Below are 22,677 nucleotides of genomic sequence, written 5' to 3'. Positions count from 1 at the left end.
GGAAAGCGAGGGCGAAAGGAAGGCTTTGACTAACTCCTTCTAGGGTGTAATTCCAAGCTCTCGTATGGCTATGAGACTCACAATTAGGCGTCGCACCTTAGTAATCTTTCAGGAAAGTCAGGACTATTTATTGCCGCATCAAGGAAAAATGAAATATTTTCTGTTAATGCTCTTTATTCCCATATTTTTTGAATCCAAGAAGGAGTTCGATATCCGTCTAAAAAAATAGAAGAGAGAAAGTCTAATTCCACATCTATTAGGGGAACTAAGTATATGGTGTAAGTCCTTGTTGTGTTAGCTAGGCCACCTACCTGAAGCGTTGAAGATAGAAAATTATGGTTGCTTGTTGATTGATTCGGTGTATCGAGTGATAGAGATACCTTACGAGGGTTTAAGGAAAGAAGTTCGTTCAGGATATTAAACTTTTTTCAATCGGGTTGTGGACCTATAAACATTGAGATTAATGAGACTCGGGAATGAGGTCATCCCCTGTTCGTTGTTTTTCCTGAGAGAAAGATGGTCTCGAAGCACACTCTGGTTCGCGGCAATCCCTTCACTCCAGTAATCCATACCCGGACGTCCGCGATGGCGTAAGCACGTCACAAGTCTGCTCACCGGTTATTGCATTAAGCACCAGTAATTCACCAAAAGCAAGAGGCTCCTAAAAATTTTAGAGTCAGATTCACGTGCAGCCTTGATCTTATTATATGATATACCAAAAAATTTTCTATTCGATGGACCATGAGGAACAATCGAAAAAAGCTCGACCAGTGCGATATCTCTTTGAATCCTGAATATGGTGATACCCCCGATTGTACCAATCTACATATGTCTATCCCCGTTACTAGTTATTGTCATTTGGATTCCTTTACTTTATTTGTCCGATGAGAAATGCGAAACGAAAGAAGGATCCTCCTGCTGGGAAATTAGATCCTACTCTTTGTCCACAGAAAATGGAGATAGGATTGATGTCTTTTTTGAATCCAGCGGCGGGACTGACGGGGCTTAAACCCGCAACTTCCGCCTTGACAGGGCGGTGCTCTGACCGATTGAACTACAATCCCAGGTTGGAACCTTAACCTCTTACGGTTGTCGAGAGATCTCAATCTACTACATCTACTCTAAAGGCAATGCAAAGAGTTCACGCCGAATCGATTGGTGGTATATTTTAGCAAACAGATATCGAGCACAGGGAACGACAATTTAGCTAATTACTAATATTATCTAAAAAACAAGCAATAAAAGAAAGGGTTTTCTCTAGTTTTGCAAAATTAGAAACTTAAGTACTTAACTAATACTCAACTAAGCAACTAACAGCTAATCAAACGAAAATCAACTAAATTCAATAATGGAAAAAGACTTTTGTTTAGGTTTTGAATCATTTATTCTTATGGTTGATTTTATGACAAGTGCAATGGATTAATTGATATTGGCTACCGATTAGTGTGATTAGTTTCACGTTCGCTATTACTAATCCTTAGAAAACAGATTAATTTAAACAGTAGCCAAGTGATTAAACTAACAGATTTCCTAGTTTATTGATCCGGGTTAAGTAAGACTTGTAGTAGCTAATCATATTGCTAATTCAATTAACCTCTTGTTGATGGTTCGTCACACAAGCGCACACATTAATTTACCTATTTTCTAATTAACCCTAGTTTCACGTTCGCTATTCCTAGGCATATAACAATGTTTTCACACAAATCATATGAGATTAGCAATTAAGAGATGTTCATGCAACTTAATATGTTGGTTAATTAACAAAAAATAGTTGTAATTAACACAAAAGGTTCTTTAACAAGCTTAACAAAACAAAATTACCAAATTAAAATAATCCAATCATAAAATCAAACCATATTCATAAAGTCATCTATCCTAAACAGAAGTTACGAGTTTTTAGCTCATAATTAAAGTTGAAAACAACTCAAAAACTAAATCAATTGATGCAAACATAGTTTAAACAAAATATTAAGTAAAGAGTACACTTGAATTGCTTAGATCTCCCCAAAATCAAATGCTTAGACTCGATCTTCAAGCTCCAGAGCTCCAGCAGCAACTTAAATCACAAATTAACCTTCAAGGGTTCCAGAGAGAAGTTCCAAATTCGTGAATTAAAGCTCTTTATATAGTTTCTGAAAACAGGGGCTACTCGTCGAGTCCATAGACCGACTCAGTAAGTCCCCCACTTAAAATTTGTATGCGTTAAAGAATCTTATTTGTTCACGGATCTTCGAACCTACTCGGCGAGTAGGCACCCAACTCGCCGAGTTCTTCAGGGTTTTTTCTTTCTTTTTTTCTTTCTTCAATTCTCGAGCTTCCTATCGCTTTTTCTGCTTCCTTTTGCTTCTGAGCTCATCTATTAGGCTACAAATACATTTTAAACATATTTAAGTACCTTTTGTTCATAATTTGCAATAAAATAGCTAAAAAGTATTGAGATTTAACACAAAATATATAACTAATTATGCACATATCAGTACATAACAAAATACCTTATCAGAAGGATGTGTAATGTTCATGATGTAATTGAAAAATATGGTGGTCTCCTTACACCATGTCGCAAAGTTGCTTGAATAGGTAAAGAGTGATATCCAACAATTAAGGTGTATCTTCAATGGAAATGATAAATATCAATTCCTTAGGCTATGAAATGACATGTTTGTTGTAAGTATTAAGGAAAAATGTTGACTTGGTAGTAAATGGGAAGTAACGTGTATGTCATGCAAACATGTTATTTTGTTTCGGAACTAGCTTGACTCATTCCACCCGGGGTGAACGAGAACTAGTTCATCACCAACATGCTTAACTCCTAGGACTTCTGGGATTTAATACTCTTACTCTTTTTGACCAAAAGTGTTGGATTAGTGTCTAAGTCCATAACTATTTTGGTATGTACTTGACCCGATTCAGAGCATGGTCCTTTTGGGTTGCCTTAACCATAGCAATATGTAGGATGATTTAAGGAGAGAAAGGTTTAAATATGATTTATTAATATATTATGAGAATAATATATTAAAGGAGAAATCATATTGTTTAATTAATATTAGTCAATAATTAATTGATAATTAATTTTTGTGGCTAAAAGTGATTAATTAAATTCAGGGGATTGGACTGCAATTATTGGATAATTGAGTTATTGGGCTAAGGAATACTAAAGGAATAAGGGGTGAACGAAATTATGATGGAAGCCCATCATATTTTCGTCCATAGCCTTATCCAGAAGGTTCCATGGGCTGCTTAGAGTTTAAGCTGTCCATTAGGGTTTTGACTGAAAGCCTAGCAGCCCACACAAGTATATAAAGGACCCCTTAGGCTCCAAAAACGTGGACAACTAATTCTCTAGGATTTCTAGTCGTTTTTGGGCAGCCTCCTTTCTTCTCCTCTTCATCCAAGTTGCATAAGGTGTTTGTGACTCCATTAGAGGTGCAACACTTGAGGCACTAAGCTTTTGAAGCCAATTCAAGAAGGGAATTGATTGTTATTGATATATAACAATCAAAGGTAATTCTATAAACCCTAATTCAGTTTATAATATGTTAGATCTAAGTTTATTAGTCTTGGATTCATTGCATGTACAATAGAGAAACCTAGATCCAAGCATTAGGGTTTGTATGAGCACATAGGATTGTTCTTATGCCTAAAACCCATCAGTGGTATCAGAGCCTTGATTGGTTTCAGTTGTATGTGATGCTTTACTGCTTTATTTGCTGAAAAATCGATTTTTGGCCTCTGCCCGACCTGACTCGGCGAGTCAGTGGATGAACTCGGCGAGTCTGTCCCTGACTCGGCGAGTCCAGGGGTCAGACAGAGGGAATTCCGGGTTTTTTGCTGCTGTTTTGACTTGGATTTGATACCTAATTCGTTTTATGAAGTTAAAATCCGATTTTTATCTTAAATTAGTGATTATCCTTGCCAAAACAATAGATAATTTTAAATCTTTTAAATAATAGTTTGTTTATATGATAAATATGGATTATTTCAAATTATTTGGTAATTATTTAATGACTAAAATAAGATTAGGTCAAATATAGATAATTATGAAATTAATTGTTTAATTTATGTTATTTGTTATTTGATCCCTTATGTTTTGAAAAGTTTCAAATACTTGCCCTCAAGTTTTGGAATTTAAATTTTGATTAAAAAGTTTAATTTTTAAATATTTAAATTCTAAACCCTAATGTTTTGAAATGTTTCAAAACTTGCCCTCAAGTTTTTTGGAATTTAAAAGTTAATTAAAAGTTTAATTTTGAAATGTTAAATTCTAAAACCCTAGTATTTTGAAAAGTTCAAATCACACCCTTATGGTTTTGTTAATTAATTAAAGTGTATAATTAAAGTGATTTAATAAACCCATAAAGTTTTTGGTTTACATTTAATTAAATTAAAAGTATAATTTACTAAGTTAAACCACCTAGTATTTTAAAAGTGTAAAATACACCTTATACTATATATAACATTAAAAGTCTAATATTATATATATGAGTAAACAGTTAGTCTTACCGTTAGTAGGCCTCATTCACGAAGCTAGTCTATAAGGGGTGTTTAAGGAAATTGCCTATAAAATGGTGATTGAATGGGTATCCACTCTTACCCACCGCACTCTTGACTAGTGGAGGGTCGTTAGCCGAACGGGTAGGATAGGACAGAAACCTTCCATTATAAGTATAATGAAGTACAAAGTAACTAAATGCTTTTACAAATTCCCAAATCATAGTTACTTTAGGAAAAATGTGAAATTGTATGCTAACCCATGGAATTACACTTCGTACCCTTGTCAAACGTTAGTGGAGCGTGTGTGGTTAACCGGCACACTAATTTGGGGATGACATTGGTGGCGAAGGGTGGCTCGATGCTTATCATAGATCAATGGAGAGTGTGTGGCTAACCGGCACATTGATTAGGTGATAGTAGCATTGGGCGCACCACGTGATTCGTATGGTTATTCACACCTTGTTTGTGATCCTCGGCATCCCAGTCACAAATAGTAGGGCATAATCGAGATTAAACATGCCATTGAAAAGTTCAATGAATCTCAAAAGATCTAGGAGTTTCAATTCATTTAAAACTTAAACTTCCTTTCGTTTTTCATGGTGGAAATTGGTAAATCGTCATTTACCTACCTTCAAATATTTTGCAACTAGATTACGGCATCCCTTTTCTAGATTGTAGAATATTGTGTTGGATCCTAGCCTTAATAACTCATTTGGGTGTTTTATTAAGGACTCAATCAACTTAACTTGAATTTTCTCCCGTTTTGTAGATGTCTAACTTTAACCGTGGTATTCCCGAATCCCAAGGAAAAAGTGTTCCAAATGAAAGTGAAAGCTTGAGTCAAAGTGAAGGATTACTGTGGACCAGCTTGATTTCACTTCCTCCTCTTGCTCCCGTTGTTCTCCCTAGCCCTAATGATCGAAGACTTGAAAGGTTCAAGATCACCGAATCCCTGTTGGAAATGGAACATCAAGATGGCAAACCCGTGTGTGCTCACATCCTAGGGATGAAATCACACATTGATAGGTTGATTATGTTGGGTGCGTCTATCTCAAATAAGTTGGCTGTGGACTGGATTCTTCAGTCACTCCCTGAATCATATGATAAGTTCATTAGAGAGTATAATATGATGAAACTTGACGCAACCCTCATTGACTTGACGTATATGCTTATTGCTGCCGAATCAGAAATGATTTGGCGAAGTAAGGGAGCATATTTGTCTGATAACTCAACCAACCATGCTTCCATGGACACCACCTGTTCCTGCTGCCAAGGAAAGGGACAATGGATACGAAGCTGCCCAAAGGACCTGAAGAATCTAAGAGATAGGAGAGTCAATAAGTATGGCTCTACTTCAGGTATAAAATCCACTATCTAACTCCATTTAAATTCCTATTCTTTATTCACAATGTGATAAGATTACATTTGCATGTTTTTGCAGGTTTAGAGAAAAGAGAGGAAGTTTGATGGAAGAGCAAGATGAGTCTGATCACGAAGAAATGGATTTCGATCGCATAAATTCGAAGATCAGATTTTGAGCTTAGGAAGTTATGATAGATTTGTTAGGAGTATATGATTACATAGTTTTTCATTTGAATTTTGCATTGTAAGGACATGTTTTCCGCTGTTTTTATGAATAAAATAAATTTTGGTTTCTTATTTGTTTATCCTTGCAATGAAATATATGAAAAATTGATGCTTGTGTGCATCTATTATTAGCAAAATGGATTTGATTCTTAATTATGTTATTTGTGGAAATGTCAAAGGTTTACCAAATAGGGAGAGTTTCTCATCGCCCAAGTTTCAATTGGACAGAAACTTGGAATCATGCAATGTGTATTGTATGATGAATGAAAAAATTTCACATTTGGGAAACTTAGACTAATTCTTTGGCAAATTGTCAATTAAAGGACAAGGAGATCAAGTACACAAGGTTGTGTGTTGATCAAGTCCACCACAAGAGTGACAAAGACATTCTTCATGATTTACTAAGGTTTAGTAAATATGGTTATACTTATAAGATTAAGTGTAATTCTGAGTTGATTGAAAAAGTTTCAATGAATAGTAGAACGAATAAAGCATAATCAAGTAGGCAGAAAGATAAAAGTTTCTTTATTCTAAGAAGAAGGGAGAGTAGCTTTTATTGTGTTTTATGATAAGTCTTTATGATTGAGACCCATGTCTCAATAGATCCTCTAAGTGAGTCTTAGTGCAATTGCATGTCTAAGAAGAGGAATCGAGTATTGTAGAAATGGTTAAATCAATAAGTCAATCATACTTCGTTCCAATATCAAGTCTTGGAGTCAAGATTGTGACAAAAGTAGGTTTATAACACTCATCAAATGTGGAACTTGAAAAATTTTCTTATTCTTTCACATTTGAAATTGGTAAGTTGTGCTGTCTTGGATAAGACAAAGACCAACTAGGACCAATTATGTGAAGTGTTTTGTCTTGATAAGAACTACACTAACTCTTGAATATTTGCTTTGTCAAGAAATGTTTCTTGACAAGAGAATCTTATATGTCAAAGATTCAGTGGGAGTCTTAATGGTCTTGAAAGGTTTCAAGAACAAATCAAGAATAAACCTTATCGATCATCATTAGCACACGACTTGTGGTTTACAACCTATCATGCTGACTTTATTTTGTTTCTGTGCCATTCCAATTGAGTTAATTGCGTATGTGAGTTCTATGAGTTCTCATTTGAATGCATACTAGAGCCTTAGTCGATGGAAAGTACATTGATATGTAAGGACAAGTTACTAAACTACTTGGAAGACATGGTGGGCACTCGTGTTACCATAGGGCAAGAAATCAAGATTAAGAAAGTTCAGTCCATATGATTTTAGATTTGTCGCAGACCTTGGTTTTGGCAAATTCACATGGATTGGAACTCATACACCATAAAATATAAGTGTCATAAGATTCCCTCCTTCATGAGAATGACTGTGAGAAAATGCCTTCACTAAGAGAGATTTTAAGAAGATAGCGATTGTGAAAATTGTATTCTCAAAATTCGATTATGGTTACGGCATCCCTTTCCATAGTTCGAATTATGAGATTTGGCAATTTAGTTTGAACATTTGGAACTTATTTCTAAATTGTTTAAACACACATATGAGCTATCTAAGGCAAAGGTGTATAAGTTTTAGAAGCTTAGATAAAGGCTTATCGAAGCATTTGGTATTGGAAATATGAATTTCAGAAATTCAATAGGCATTGTTTTCTGGAAGTTCATTCGTTTTCTGAATACATGTCAAAGCTAGTGGGAGCATAAGTGTTATGCTTGTATGATTATTATGGCGAGTATTGCAAGTTAGCAATATTAATTATAGAAAAACAAAGATTCAATTTGCAAAGTTGCATGGGTTGAAAAGTTGTTTTAATATAATTAAGGGAGAGAATATTATACTTCGTTTCAAAATCTAAATCTTAGATTGAGAAATTTTAATACTTTTTCAGTCAAAGGATACATTGTGTGTTCTTAAAATTCGATTATGATTACGGCATCCCTCTTCATAGTTCGAATTGTGAGAACATGACACATAAAATATTATGGCAAAAGATTGGTAAAGTATCATATCTTTATGTAAGACATTATGCATTGTGTCCCATACGCTTCGGGTATAGGATCGATTGCAAATGTTATAATATTTGACCATTCTAAAATTTTCTAAATGTCTAGCGCATTAAGAGGGAAAAAGGACTAGAATTGGTTTTGACTAAAATAATTAAACAACTATCAAAGGACGATCCAAAGTTCGTTGAGGATTGGTCGCTTGTGAGTAGTTGGAAGTATGGTATTGGATGGACCATATCAACATTATTATGAATAGATAAGATTCTATTAAGAATGAGTTGTCATATGGCAAATGTGGAAATGTTTCCATATTGGGAGTTGGATATTAAGAATCTATGTCTAGATTAGAAACTTTTATGCAAGAAGGATGTTCAAAGGAATGTACTTTGAATGTGAGACTTCACGTCTATAGAATTGTCTTGTAACAATTTCTAAGTAAGTACTTTGTAATCTCATTAGCCAAGTCTTGGTGACTTTTGTGCTATGACTTTACGAAAGGATCGTTGCGTAAAATGTTAGAATCTAGCATATTCTAGTAGTGGAAGAACCTTGTGTTCTTACACTAATAATGGGGATTGAGGAATTGTGAAATGAGAATCATTGGAAAAGTTTTCAATTGTTCTATTTCACAAAGCATGGACCATAGGAAACAAAGTGTGCATGCTTAGAGCAGGGGACAATTGTCGTTGTAATCCAAGTAATAAGTTGATTATCCGAAACATTAAATGATAAATAATAAGTAATCAATATGGTGGATAAATAGAAGTGTTTTATTTACTCTCACAAGTTTGGGGCCATATAGGATTAAGTATTATTGTTATGTTTCAGTTTGCATGTTTTGACTTCCAGAATAACTAGGTTATTCAAACATCCACAGTCGGTCATACGTTGGGAGTAGGTATGAATAAAGACTGTCATGAATCTGTCTGTCTAGATTGTCTGAAGTGTTTAGACATGGCACAAGTTTGCTGCAGAGTTCATGAGTGCTTTGATAATATTAGAGTATTGGATTAAACCCACGCTAACTTGGATCACTTCATGGATTTATCACGAGTGATTAGTGAGACGATAATATTGTATATTCTTGAAACCGAGACGTGTGAGTTGTTATTTGTTGGTCGGTTACACATTGATAATAAGTAAATGCACCAGTAACTTGGTGTTATAAAACTTATTGTTGTGTGTGATTCGATCAGTAAATGCAAGCGAGCATATGAGTCGAAGTTTATCCATTCCTTTTACCCAAAGTAGGATAAAAGCGATATATGTGGGCCTCTCGATGATTTAATGATGACACCTAAGCGCTTGGCCAAGCCGGGACTAAGTTGATGTGTTCAATTGTAGTCTGTTGTCAGTCGTCATAAATCGGAAGTCGGGAAACAGTATAGAGAGAATGATTGAAATTCATGTCTTATGTCTATACGATATCTTGAGAATGGAGGAATATATAATCCCTTATCTAGAGGACACGCTATCTGATAAGATCAGAGTTGACAGCGGCTTTTGAAAGCTACGATTGCTGATCAGGTTCTGAAGTCATACGGAAAATAGTTATTAGACTTATCCAAGTGGGAGACTGTTGGATTAGTGTCTAAGTCCATAACTATTTTGGTATGTACTTGACCCGATTATGAGCATGGTCCTTTTGGGTTGCCTTCGCCATAGCAATATGTAGGATGATTTAAGGAGAGAAAGGTTTAAATATGATTTATTAATATATTATGAGAATAATATATTAAAGGAGAAATCATATTGTTTAATTAATATTAGTCAAGAATTAATTGATAATTAATTTTTGTGGCTAAAAGTGATTAATTAAATTCAGGGGACTGGACTGCAATTATTGGATAATTGAGTTATTGGGCTAAGGAATACTAAAGGAATAAGGGGTGAACGAAATTATGATGGAAGCCCATCATATTTTCGTCCATAGCCTTATCCAGAAGGTTCCATGGGCTGCTTAGAGTTTAAGCTGTCCATTAGGGTTTTGACTGAAAGCCTAGCAGCCCACACAAGTATATAAAGGACCCCTTAGGCTCCAAAAACGTGGACAACAAATTCTCTAGGATTTCTAGTCGTTTTTGGGCAGCCTCCTTTCTTCTCCTCTTCATCCAAGTTGCATAAGGTGTTTGTGACTCCATTAGAGGTTTAACACTTGAGGCACTAAGCTTTTGAAGCCAATTCAAGAAGGGAATTGATTGTTATTGATATATAACAATCAAAGGTAATTCTATAAACCCTAATTCAGTTTATAATATGTTAGATCTAAGTTTATTAGTCTTGGATTCATTGCATGTACAATAGAGAAACCTAGATCCAAGCATTAGGGTTTGTATGAGCACATAGGATTGTTCTTATGCCTAAAACCCATCAAAAAGATGGTGAAGAGAGGAGCTAGATAGAAGCAGTTTTTAATGAGGAGAGGGAAATATTGCCATTAGTTAAGTCAATTTTTGTTTGGTCATAAGTTGGTTAAAGAAAAGTAATTAGTTCAGTTTTAGGCATACACTAATAGTTGGTTACAATTCAAAAGAAAGAGAGATTCAAGCCAATCGACCGACTAAGAGGACTATTCAAATTTTAAAGTAGATGTTCATGCTCATATAAGTGCAAAATGACTTGGGACTTGATTAAGCATGGGTAACAAATTCAAAAAATGGAGTATTAAGTACATTTATGTTATTGATTATGTACTTGAAGGGATATGTATAAGCTGAAAGTTGACCCCGTCAATGGCATATATATATATATATATATATATATATATGTGTGTGTGTGTGTGTGTGTGGTTAAATTCACACCACCAAAACATCATAACATGTTGGGACATATACATATTATATCATTGTTACATTTTGTTTGTAATTACAACTAACTATATGGTATTATAGGTAGGAATTCTTATGTAACACCCGAAACCTAAAAGATCTATTGTGGAATAAATCTCCTTTTCTAAGGACCAACTTGTCAAGTTGATGATGGGCAACTCGACGTGTTAGAGGCTTTTGGGTCACACGTTTTTATGGAGCAACTCGGAGAGTTGGTAAAGGAAACTCGACGAGTTGGATGCTGATTGAGAAACCCTAATTTTAGGGTTTTGCACCCTATTTAAACACCTTAAGTCCTAGGTGTTGGCCTCATTCCTAGCCTCCATAGCCCCTAAACCTAATCTCGTAACCCTAGAGCCTCCTTGAGTGTTATGAGCTTATTGTGGGTGTGTTTTGGTGTGTTTGAAGCTCATTGAAGGAAGATAAGCTTGGTGTAAGGTGGTGGTTCAAGTAAGAGCTTTTAGATCTTGATTCCCTGCTCCATTTCCAGTACATTTTGAGTATAAAGTTATAACCTTGCTTAATATTTGCTTAGATCTCTTCTTGGGTTGGATTGTATGTTTTTAGCCATGGGTTGGGTGGTTGATGGGGAAGTAGAAGTCCAAACTGTGTATTTTTTTCATATCTATGATCTTCATGAGCTCTTTTGGCATAAAGTGCCAACTTTATGGGTTTAAGGGTTTCATGTATCCATTAAGTCTTTCATTTAGCCCTTTATGATCTTTTGAGCTCCTTCTATTCATGCTTAAGTGTAAAGATGGAAACTTTATGTGGCCATCTAGCCTTATGGGGACATATCTGTATTTTGGGGTATTATCTTTGATGATTAAGTGCTTAATTGTTAATCCCTCGCTCTTTTGAGTCTAGGGTTTGGGTTTGGACCCCTTGAGGTGGTTCCTAGGGGTAAAGTTGGAAACATTATCCTTCTTGATCTCATATTGGTCGAAATCTGAGTTGTGGAGTCCTTGGAGTCGATAATGTTGACTTAATGTATTTAGATGTGGTTTTCTGGCGAACTCGGCGAGTTTATGGATAAACTCGGCGACTTGGATTGGATTTTCCCAACTTCGCAAATTGTTAGATGAACTCGATGAGTTGAAGGATAAACTCGGCAAGTTGGGTTAACTCACGCTATTGACTATAACTTTTGACCTTAGCCTTTGACCAAGTTATTTTAAGGGGGTATTTGAAGTAATCAGATTTGTAATCAAGAAAATTATGGGCTTTGGCTAAGACCCATATGGGGTTGGGACCAATTTGGAAAATTAGGCCATTAGTGGGCCTTTGTGGATCTTTTGGTTTTGGGCATCAGTTTAGGTTAGAGACTTGAACTTAATGGGTTAAGTTGAAAAAGATGCACATTTGGTCCCTTTGATACTTAAAAGACTATATCTTGGTCGTTTGGACCATTCTAATGGATAAAGTTGGAAACTTTATCCATTATTGAGTTATTATGAACCATAAAAATGTGATATTGGTCCCTTTATCCCTTCCATGCAAGAGTTAAGATGTCTTAATGGATAAATAAGTTAGGGTTTTAGATTTTAGACCTTTTTCTAGCCACGGAAAGTCATAAAAGGTGGAAACTTTATAACTTAAGTCGATGTTTTGAGTCTAGATCTGAGCTCTGGACAAAATGCCTTAAAGGATAAAGTGCTTAATGGGAATATTGGAACCAACTCGTGTACGCGGGGGAGTACTTGGGAGTACGCTTAGCGTACTAGGCTGAGATCGTGTACGTTAAGCATAAGTTGAGTACGTTGGGCGTACTCAGCTGTCATAGGCTTTGACTTTTGTTGACTTCCTTTGACCAGTTTGACTCTTGGTCAAGATTAAAGTAGAATTGAGCATTTAGCCAAGGAATTGTTTCGATTGGCTTTAGGAAGCTTGGGTTGGGATGTTTTATTGTTGAGGTAGTTGTTGGGCTTTTGTTGAATAACTCAGGTGAGCTTCCTCACTATGTTTGTGGGTCGAAGACACTAATGCCGACCCACTGGATTATGTTGTAGGATAGTAGTGTTCTTTTTGACATTTACTGATATGCTTATATGTACTTGTTGTCTTTGTGATTCACACTTATATGCCTATATGCTTATGTATTTGGGTTGATACTGACCTGACATAACTACTTGTTGTTATATGGGGTTGATACGGACCTGACACAACTATTTGTTGTCATACGGGGGTAATACGGACCCGACACAATTATTTGTTGTCATACGGGGGTTGATATGGACATGAAACAACCATGTGTTGTTATATGTATATATGTTGTATGTGGTACTTTGGGAAACTCACTAAGCTTTGTGCTTACGGTTTATGTTTACGGTTTTAGGTACTTCCAATTCGGAAGGAAAGAGTCCGTCAAGACTATACAACATCCCCCAGAGTTTATTCCACATTGATACTTTTTACTCTGGTGTTTACTATTTTTGTCACACTTTTGAACCGGGACGGCGGAAACGTCCGGGGGCAGGTGACTTCATCTTGTAATATCATCACAGTGTATATAAATGAATCAAAGACAACATCATCACCATACATAAAATATACCAACCATCATAGTTTTACATCACTGTATTTATTTATAACAATACATCCAAAACATCAAGTATGGTGAGAAACAAAAACACCTCAAAAATCTTCATTCCTTATCGACCAACCTGTTTTAACGTGTTCCTGAGAATACAAGTCATTTTGAAAAGCGTCAACATATAAAAATGTCGGTGAGTTCATAAGCATGTTTGTATGAAAAGTTTTGTAGCAGTTTGTAAACACCGGAAAATATGATATTTTCTGTAAAAGTAATTTGAGAGTTTTGTTTCAAATCTTGTATTAATGCATGTGTGATTTTGTTTGATGGTGTATAAAGAAAGTTTCCCAGAAAATCTTATATTTTCTGTATAATGAAAAAATGTGGTCTTAACCCTAAGACCTAAGTGGTGAAAGTTTAAACGTGAATAGTAACTGTATAGTTCGTACTTTGTATCATGAGTATAGTATGTGCATTTCGTAAATTTATTTGTTTGTTATTTACTATGTGAGTCACTATAACCATACTTGATATGACTGATATGCATGTCATGAAGTTCTTCAGGCGTCGGTTACGATAAGACATTTGTCACCTTAGACTGGCATGTCTAGTTGTAGCGAACAACTTAGGTGTGGGGTGTCATCCCCGTATAGATCTATACATAAATTCTTGCTCTCCCTCCAGGAGACTCTGGTTATAACTACAAAGCTTACGGTGTACTCTAGGTAGGTACGAATGAAGGTGTGTCTCACAAGATCCTTAACAAAATTTACGCGAATGGTGTATCCCATTATTTAACATTATAAATAATGTTGCAAATGTGAATTTTGACTACAAACTAATAGTGATAAAAATATAATTGTTTTTATATAAAGTGTCAAAATATTTGTTGTTATCATGAATAACTTTCAGTTATCCCAAAGTATCGGGAATAATTCGAGTGTATTAGTATTCTCACTAGAGGCCCGATTATTCTAGTATTTGTCATAAAAGGCTCAATTTGAATGTCATTATCACACATGGCCCAATAGGAATGTCAATGTGCTTATAAGGCCCAATTAGAGTAAAAATACCATGTATGGCCCAATAAGTATGTAAATGGGCTTATAAGGCACCATTTAGAGTAAACATGTCGTAACGAGTCTATTTGTTATCAAATAATCATTTTAGTTTAAATAGTACCAAAAATGACATAAAAGGGCTCAAATTTATTAAAAACTGTGGCAGCACCATGCAAGTCTTTGTTCCTCTTAGAAGCACCATCCTTATTTTTTAGATTTGAGAAGAGAACTAAGAGTTCCAAACCAAAAAAAATTTGGTTTGACAAATCTTGTATGGAATAAAAAAATTATTATTTCGGGTAATTTTTTATCGAATTTAACGGATCTTTTACATATCTATATATGACCATTTTTGGCCCAACAAAACCGAAATTGACAATAAACGCCCATTTTTTGCCAAAATTGATATGTTTGGCCCATTAAAGCCAATAATTTACAACCAAGGCCCATTCTTTGTAAAAAATACATTTTACGCCCATTAAAGCCGAAAATTTACAATCAATGCCCATTTTTATTAAAAGTTACATTTTAGGCCCATTAAAGCTGAAAATTTACAACTAAGACCCATTTTTGTTAAAAATGGCATTTTAGGCCCAATAAAACCATGTTTTGTCAAATAAAACCAATTTTTACGAAAAATGGCATTTTTGGCCCATAAAACCATAAGTTATCAAATAAGGCCCATTTTTATGAAAAATTTCACTTTTGGCCCATAAAACCATGGGTTAAAATAAGGCCCATAAAACTGTGAATTGTCAATTTAAAAATATTAAAAACCAAAGATGACTCCAAAAGACCATTTTGTTTATCTTTATTGTCAAGTATGGCCCTTTTGTACTCTTTCTTTGGTTTTCTAGTAACTTTTACATGTTTAATCTTTCCAACATTATAAGAAGTTACATCAAGTAGTTTGTTTACAAATATCACAAAGACTTGGAAGATATTTCAAATTTTATGGGTGTTTAACATGTTTTCATGACATATTAACACAACATAATCATGAAAAATACACACATCCATGCATAATACAAAGATTAACCACAAAACTAGCTTTATTCTCCCTAAAAAGGTAGTAAAACTCGAAAACAAGGGGGTATGAAGCTCACCTTGAGTTTTCTTAGTTGTGAATAGGAAGAATGGAGTGGGTTTCGACCCGAGCTAGCTTTCAAAATTAAGAGAGTTCTAGTGAGTAAACACGAAATCGTGTGACTTAATGGAAAATTTCTTAGCATAAGATTGAATAAAAATAACTTGAGTGTAACGTAACTTACCAAGTTATGTTATTTGATGAAGAGTTCTTGGAAACACACACACACACACAAACTCACGAAATTTTGAGGAGGGAAGAGAGAGTTTTTGGTGTTTCTAGAGAGATAGGGAGTTGAGAGAATTTGTGATTGGAAAATGAATGAAATGAGGGGGTGGTGAGGCTTCTCGACTGAAAATAAAGAGGAGAAGGAGGGAGATTAGTGGGTATTGCTTAAGGGTTATTATTACATGCATAGATACATGTTGTGTATTATGCATGGATTTCCTTTATACAAAAATGAGGTGTCATCTATTTTAAACCAATACACTTATATATATATATATATATATATATATATATATATATATATATATATATATATATATATAAACCGAGAATAGGAGGGGAGAAATGAAAAATAAACTTTTGGGTTTGGGCTTGGGAGGTAACCGTGAACAGGTTAGCCCAATGGAATTCTTCGGCCCAATGAGGGTTAAAGGGATGAGTTTTCGGTCCAATAGGCCCAATAAAAGAGTTTTAGCCCTAAAATAATACTAAATGGAGTATTGGGCCCACTGTACCCTAAGAAAGGTATTCACGGCCCAATAAGGCCCACTAAGGGTCTTATGGCCCAAAATACTATTGCTTAATGAATTTTCAGCCCAACTCGGGCCCAATTATGTTTGTTTGGCTCAAAAGAACCAAGTTGAGGGGTTACTGGCCCATTAGGCCCAATAAGAGAATCCTAGTTCATTAAGAGATTTGAACCGGAAAGTTATGGTTAAAAACCCAAAGTTGAGTGAGCGTATTTAATTAGGTTTAGAGCTTTCATGAGGAAGTTTCGACTTGAATTTTCATTTTTGAATGAACAACTTGTATAACACCAAAGTTAGGGTTTCTAAGATACACCAGGAGTTATTTATACATGGACAAAATTTTCTAGCCCTAAAATGCTTAGTTGTGACAGTTTTTATCCTAAATGGTTTTGAGAGAAGTTGTTATATAAATTGTTGTTTTAAAAATAAAAATTTTACTTTAAAATTTTGGATCATTACAAAATTATTTTAAAATATAATCACAAGTCAACAGTGAAACTTTTCTAAACTAGAAAATGGAGTAGGAAAGATTATATACAATGAATGTAGATCAAAATAATGTAGAAACCAAAGGGTTTTTGGTCTAGCGATATCCGGTGTTGCCCTCCCTCTTTAAGATCGAGGGTTCAAATCTCGTAAGGGACATAAGCCGAGAATTAGGAGTAGAGTAGGAGTAGATTAAATTTGTTGTTCTAAAATAATAATAATAATAATAATAATAATAATAATGTAGAAAATGCTTAGGATTGACCGTATCGAAAATTGTATATTATTATATAAATAAAAAGACCAAATTATATAATTTATATTGATATAAATATTAAATTTTTCTTAATTTTTTCAAGGATGTCCTCACGTTCACGGCAAACTACTCTTTCTTGGAAAAGAAATGGCTGTGTTAATTTAATTAAATTTATTAAAAAATTAAAAATCCCCAAAGTTCCGGTCTAAAATTGAGAGTAAAATAGTAGATGCACAAGTGGACCGACTTCCACCTTTTCTCCACGTATCTCTTTCTCTCTCGTTATCTTTACAAATCACAATTCATCATTTCTCTGCGTTCTTTTGAATCAAACCCATTGACGCCAACTCACCTTTCCTGAAACCCCACATGGAGGATGCTAACGGTGAGTCTTTCATTTCTTTCGATCGCCTTTCCCTCCACATGGCTTTCCTTTTCCGTTTTGCTGTACTTTTGCTTTTGCTTTCAATGTTGTTGATCATGTAATCTCCAAGTCGATCTTCCGATCTTCATTTTATATCATTGATTGCTTCTTGTGTGGTTGGTTTTCATCTGATGATCCCCAATTTAATTTCGTATTTACCTAACAGATCCCATTTTCCCTTTGTTAGGTATCGAAATTGACAATTCATAGTTGAACAGTTTTCACAATTTTGTTTTCGTATTTAGTTTTATGTTTGCGTCAATGATCTTCTCATGGAGTAGTACTCTTACTACTTTAGACTTGACAGCTTACGAAAAAGGATAAACGTCAAAGATGGAACTAAGTCAATGATATTACTATATATTATGCATTTATAACTATATCAGTTTTTTTTAAAAAGGATCCACAATCCGATGATTGATCTTAAGATGAAACCCTCTTCAGCAATCGTACATATTCCAATTACATCAAAATCGTAATTGGGATTCTTTCATTTCAACTGGTTTCTGAATCGCTATAGTCGGATCTTTAGTTTTATAATTGAATCTGGTCTCATTGTTCTTCTTTTTACTGATTAGTTGTTGAAACTAAAGATGGAACCATCGCAGTTGCTTCTGCTTTTGCTGGACACCAGGAAGGTAAGATAAAAAAGATACAATGGTGAATGGTGAATAAAAGTGATTAATGCATTTTACTTATTAAGATTTCAATTCTGTTGATTGTTTTTGAGCAGCTGTGAAGGATAGAGATCACAAATTCTTGACAAAAGCTGTTGAAGAAGCTTACAAAGGAGTCGATTGTGGAGATGGAGGCCCTTTTGGAGCAGTTGTTGTTCGAAATGATGAAGTTGTTGTGAGTTGCCATAACATGGTTCTAAAACACACTGATCCAACTGCACATGCTGAAGTTACAGCAATAAGAGAGGTTTGATCTTGATCTTGATCTTGATTTTGATCTTGTTGCATATTGAGTATTGTATTTTGTTTATGTATTTTAATTTTTATATTTTTGTTGTATATCAGGCATGTAAAAAGCTGAATCAAATTGAGCTCTCAGACTGTGAGATATATGCCTCATGTGAGCCTTGCCCAATGTGCTTTGGTGCCATTCATCTTTCAAGAATTAAGGTTCTTTTTAAATAATGAATTTTATATATTCATTTGAAGTTTTTTTTTTTTTTTTTTTGATCTTTATTTGTTATTTGCAGAGGTTGGTTTATGGAGCTAAAGCTGAAGCAGCAATTGCAATTGGATTTGATGATTTTATTGCAGATGCATTGAGAGGTACTGGATTCTATCAGAAGGCTAATTTGGAGATTAAAAAGGCAGATGGGAATGGAGCAATGATTGCTGAACAAGTGTTTGAGAAAACCAAAGCTAAATTTGCCATGTATTAATTCATCTCAATTTGCATATTTCTAACTTTGTAATTGTTCAACAATTTGTTGCTGTTTACTACTGATGATTGAAAATGGTATAAATTCTGATGTTATAAATGATCAATTCGTCATACGTAAGTTTGTTTTTTTGAAGTGTTAGGTAGTGTTTCTTAAAATAGCTTTGAAAGTGACAGACAATACTCTTTTTGTGGATATACACTTTGTTGAGGTTTTCTGAAACTGAGAGTTTTCCAATTTGTTGAAGGTTTTTTTAAACAAGAATTTTCCTAAAATGGAGTTTTTGGAAATGAAGTGTTCCATAAACAAAACGCTTAAAAGACATACCCATGTGCAAGGTTAATTACCAATGAATACCGTATATTCATTCCATTATAAAGAAAAGAAAACCCTACTACTCTTAGTTTTACAATCAATAGATTCAAAATATCTAGTTTTCTGTGTATTCAAATGCTAAATATTTTAATTAAACTTTAAATTTTAGGCCATTCGGTATGAAGGCTTTTTCACGCATAGAAATCCAGAAATCCTGTGGATGATATATATATATATATATATATATATATATATATATATATATATATATATATATATATATATATATATATATATATATATATATATATATATATAAAAGTTCAATTGAGAAAATAAAAAAGGTTAAGAATGAGGGAATCATTTTCAGCTATTCATTTAATTAGCATATTAGCATAAAATACACGGTGGTAAATTTGTAAATATGATATATTAACCTTCAATCACAAATACCATTTCTTCTGAATCGTTTATCTATTCTTCATCAACACCATCTGTTATTCATTCATCTCGATTGTTCCTCTGTGTTCTTCATCAACATCATATGTTCTTCATCAACATCATACGTTCTACTATTTGTTCGCTATCAAAATCACATGTTCTTCATAAAAAAGACATTGGCACTTCATAAAAACATCAATTCTTCATCAAAAATCTTCGTTTATTCATCAAAATGTTGTGATTCGTCATTAAAAACATTTATTTGTACTACTAAGTGTAACTCGTGATTCAATCTTGTCTAGTTTCATTGACATCCAGCAAAATCGTTAAAATAATTCATATTTATCGATGTCACATCATTTAGTGATCACAAATCATTGAAACTTCATCAAAGGAACCTTCATAAATATCAAACAACAGGTAGCAATCGAAAGTTCATCAACATAACCATATATTTGAAGATTTTTTTAAAAATCGTTTTTCAAGTTTGAAAAACTTCGTTTTTTATACATTTTTTTTTCACAATTTTTTATATAAACTTATTGATTATTAATCGATTTTGATAGGATTTGATTTGTTTTGTAATTATTGGCTTCAATTGTGAATTTTTTACCATAGTTATATAAGTTAATTTATTTGCACGTCAATTGTTCGATGAAATGCATAAACTAAATATATCATGTAATATTCACAAGTGAATATGTCTTTATACGAGAATCAATGTATATCTTTTAAAAACACAGAGCAAGTATCTAATTGATATGTGAATAATATATAAAAATATATATTCACATGCGAATACATGTAATATTCACAAATGAATACAGGTAATATTCATAAATGAATACAGGTAATACGTCATTTTAAGGTCCTAAGTAAGTTTGTAATTCATATGTGAATAACATATAAGAATTATATCCGCATATAAACATATGTAATATTCAGAAATGAATATATATGTAATAATTAAATGTGAATATATATGTATTATTTACAAATGAATAAAACTGTCAATAAAACCGAGAACTATAAAATATATAAAATTAAAGATAAAAAACATATTTGATAAGAATATATATTTATTCACATACAACTAATCTTTTTAGGTTAATAAAATAATTATATAAGCATATATATTTTTATTAATGTTATATTCATTTGTGAATAAATGATAATTTTTTTTTTCAGAAAATTATAAAAATAGAAAAACGTCATTTTGAGGCCCTAAACAGCCTCGAATGGCCGAAAAACACCGTACATCACGACGAAGCTGTGAGTTTTGTAAATCGCACCATTTTACATCAAATATGCGAATTCCGTCCAATTCCAAGACTAAACTTCATTGCGGCAAATTGTTTTGATGATGTTACTAAATTTTCATTACTACTAGTGATGACATCATCATTATTCATATATGAATAAAGTTTAGAAATTATGACGACATATTTACTGATGATGTTATTAACTTTAATCCTACTAGTAAAAACATCGTTATTGTAATCTTTTATTTTTATTTATGTGAATAAACTGTACATGTTGATTTATTTATTTTGTGAATACAACCTTTATATATAAAAATAAATAATACACTATAAGCATTGGTTTGTGCATAATTTTTTTGTATAATGTAACAATATTATTTTACATGTAAAGTCAACATTATACTAAGACAAACAACATTGTATTGGTTAATGAATCTCATTTGCATTTGAATTTAATACGATCAAAATGAAGAATATATTAAATTGTATAACATTTACACGTGAATATAAAAATATATTGTCTTCGTCAATGATATCTTCTCAATTACGTCAACCAATCGTCAACCACCGAGATATGAACCAACCATTGATTGAAATGTTATTCTTTTATTGAGTTATAACGATGCCTGAAAAACATGTGAATACATATAAAAAAAATGTTAAAAATATATTTTTAGTTCATAATAATAGCGATTTATCACATTCTAATTATCACATGGTAAATTCATATATGAATGTATAATCATATGTGAATATTATATGATACATGTTGTTTATATTGTATATTTACATGTGATATTACATAGTATATTCACAAATGAATATTACATAGTATATTCACATATGAATATTATATAGTAGATTCATATGTGAATATTATATGATATATTTACTTGTGAATATTACACATTCTAGTCACATCTAAATATTGCATGATATATATTCATTCATGAATATTACACAGTTAATTCATATATGAATAATATATAATATATACACTTGTGCATATGATACAGGATATTCATATTTAAATATTAAACGATGCATTCACTTGTGAATATCACATAATATTTTCCCTTGTAGGTATTAGATGCTATATTCACTTATGAATATCAGATGATATATTCATATGTGAATATTACACAGTTTATTCACATATGAATATTACACAGGATATTAACATATGCATATTACAAGATATATTCACAAATATATATATATATATATATATATATATATATATAATTTTTATATGTTATTCACATATGAATAACATATAAAATTGTATATTTTTTTGTGTTTTAATAATCATATATTGATTAAGGTGCGAAAACATATTCATACGTGAATATAACGTGGTCATTTAGTTTATGCATTTCATCAAACAGTTGGAGTACATACAAGTAAACTTTCTTAAAAATGCTAAAAACATGATACTTTGACTATTTAAAACTTACAAAATAGTAGATTGATAGAGAATTATATGAAATTTTTCAAAAAAAAAATGATTTGATGTTTTTCTAACCTTAATTTCGAAGTTTTGTTTGATGATCGATGTTGAATGAATGATATGAAGTGAAATTGCTGTTGATTATTGATGATATTGATCTAATGACACCGGGAGTAAAATGGATCGTAGATGTTGAAGATATTCTCGTATTCAAGCATAGTTGAAGGTTGGATTGAAAGAACCAAAAACGATTTTTTTTATCTACTGTTGAATGATGTTGATGAACGTGTTTTTGACGAAGATGGATGA

General features: G+C 33.0%; 1 protein-coding gene across 1 annotated transcript; it reads left to right on the top strand.

The window, feature by feature from the left end:
- Positions 1-17,326: 17,326 nt before the first annotated feature.
- Positions 17,327-18,999, top strand: LOC145031541 (guanosine deaminase). The gene is made up of 5 exons (XM_078980120.1): positions 17,327-17,465; positions 18,083-18,142; positions 18,238-18,428; positions 18,527-18,631; positions 18,712-18,999. The coding sequence occupies exons 1-5, from the start codon at positions 17,450-17,452 to the stop codon at positions 18,898-18,900; spliced, it is 561 nt and encodes a 186-aa protein (XP_078836246.1). The 5' UTR covers positions 17,327-17,449; the 3' UTR covers positions 18,901-18,999.
- Positions 19,000-22,677: the final 3,678 nt, after the last annotated feature.

Source organism: Lactuca saligna, chromosome 2 (genome assembly GCF_052625555.1).
Source record: "Lactuca saligna cultivar CGN05327 chromosome 2, ASM5262555v1, whole genome shotgun sequence".
NCBI classification, from domain to species: Eukaryota; Viridiplantae; Streptophyta; class Magnoliopsida; order Asterales; family Asteraceae; genus Lactuca; species Lactuca saligna.
This window is presented reverse-complemented; position numbering and strand designations above follow the sequence as displayed.

Coding starts and splice junctions, on each gene's coding strand:
- LOC145031541 (XM_078980120.1), top strand. Junction 18,143..18,237: donor TTTTGCTGGACACCAGGAAG/GTAAGATAAAAA, acceptor GTTTTTGAGCAG/CTGTGAAGGATAGAGATCAC. Junction 18,632..18,711: donor TTCATCTTTCAAGAATTAAG/GTTCTTTTTAAA, acceptor TGTTATTTGCAG/AGGTTGGTTTATGGAGCTAA.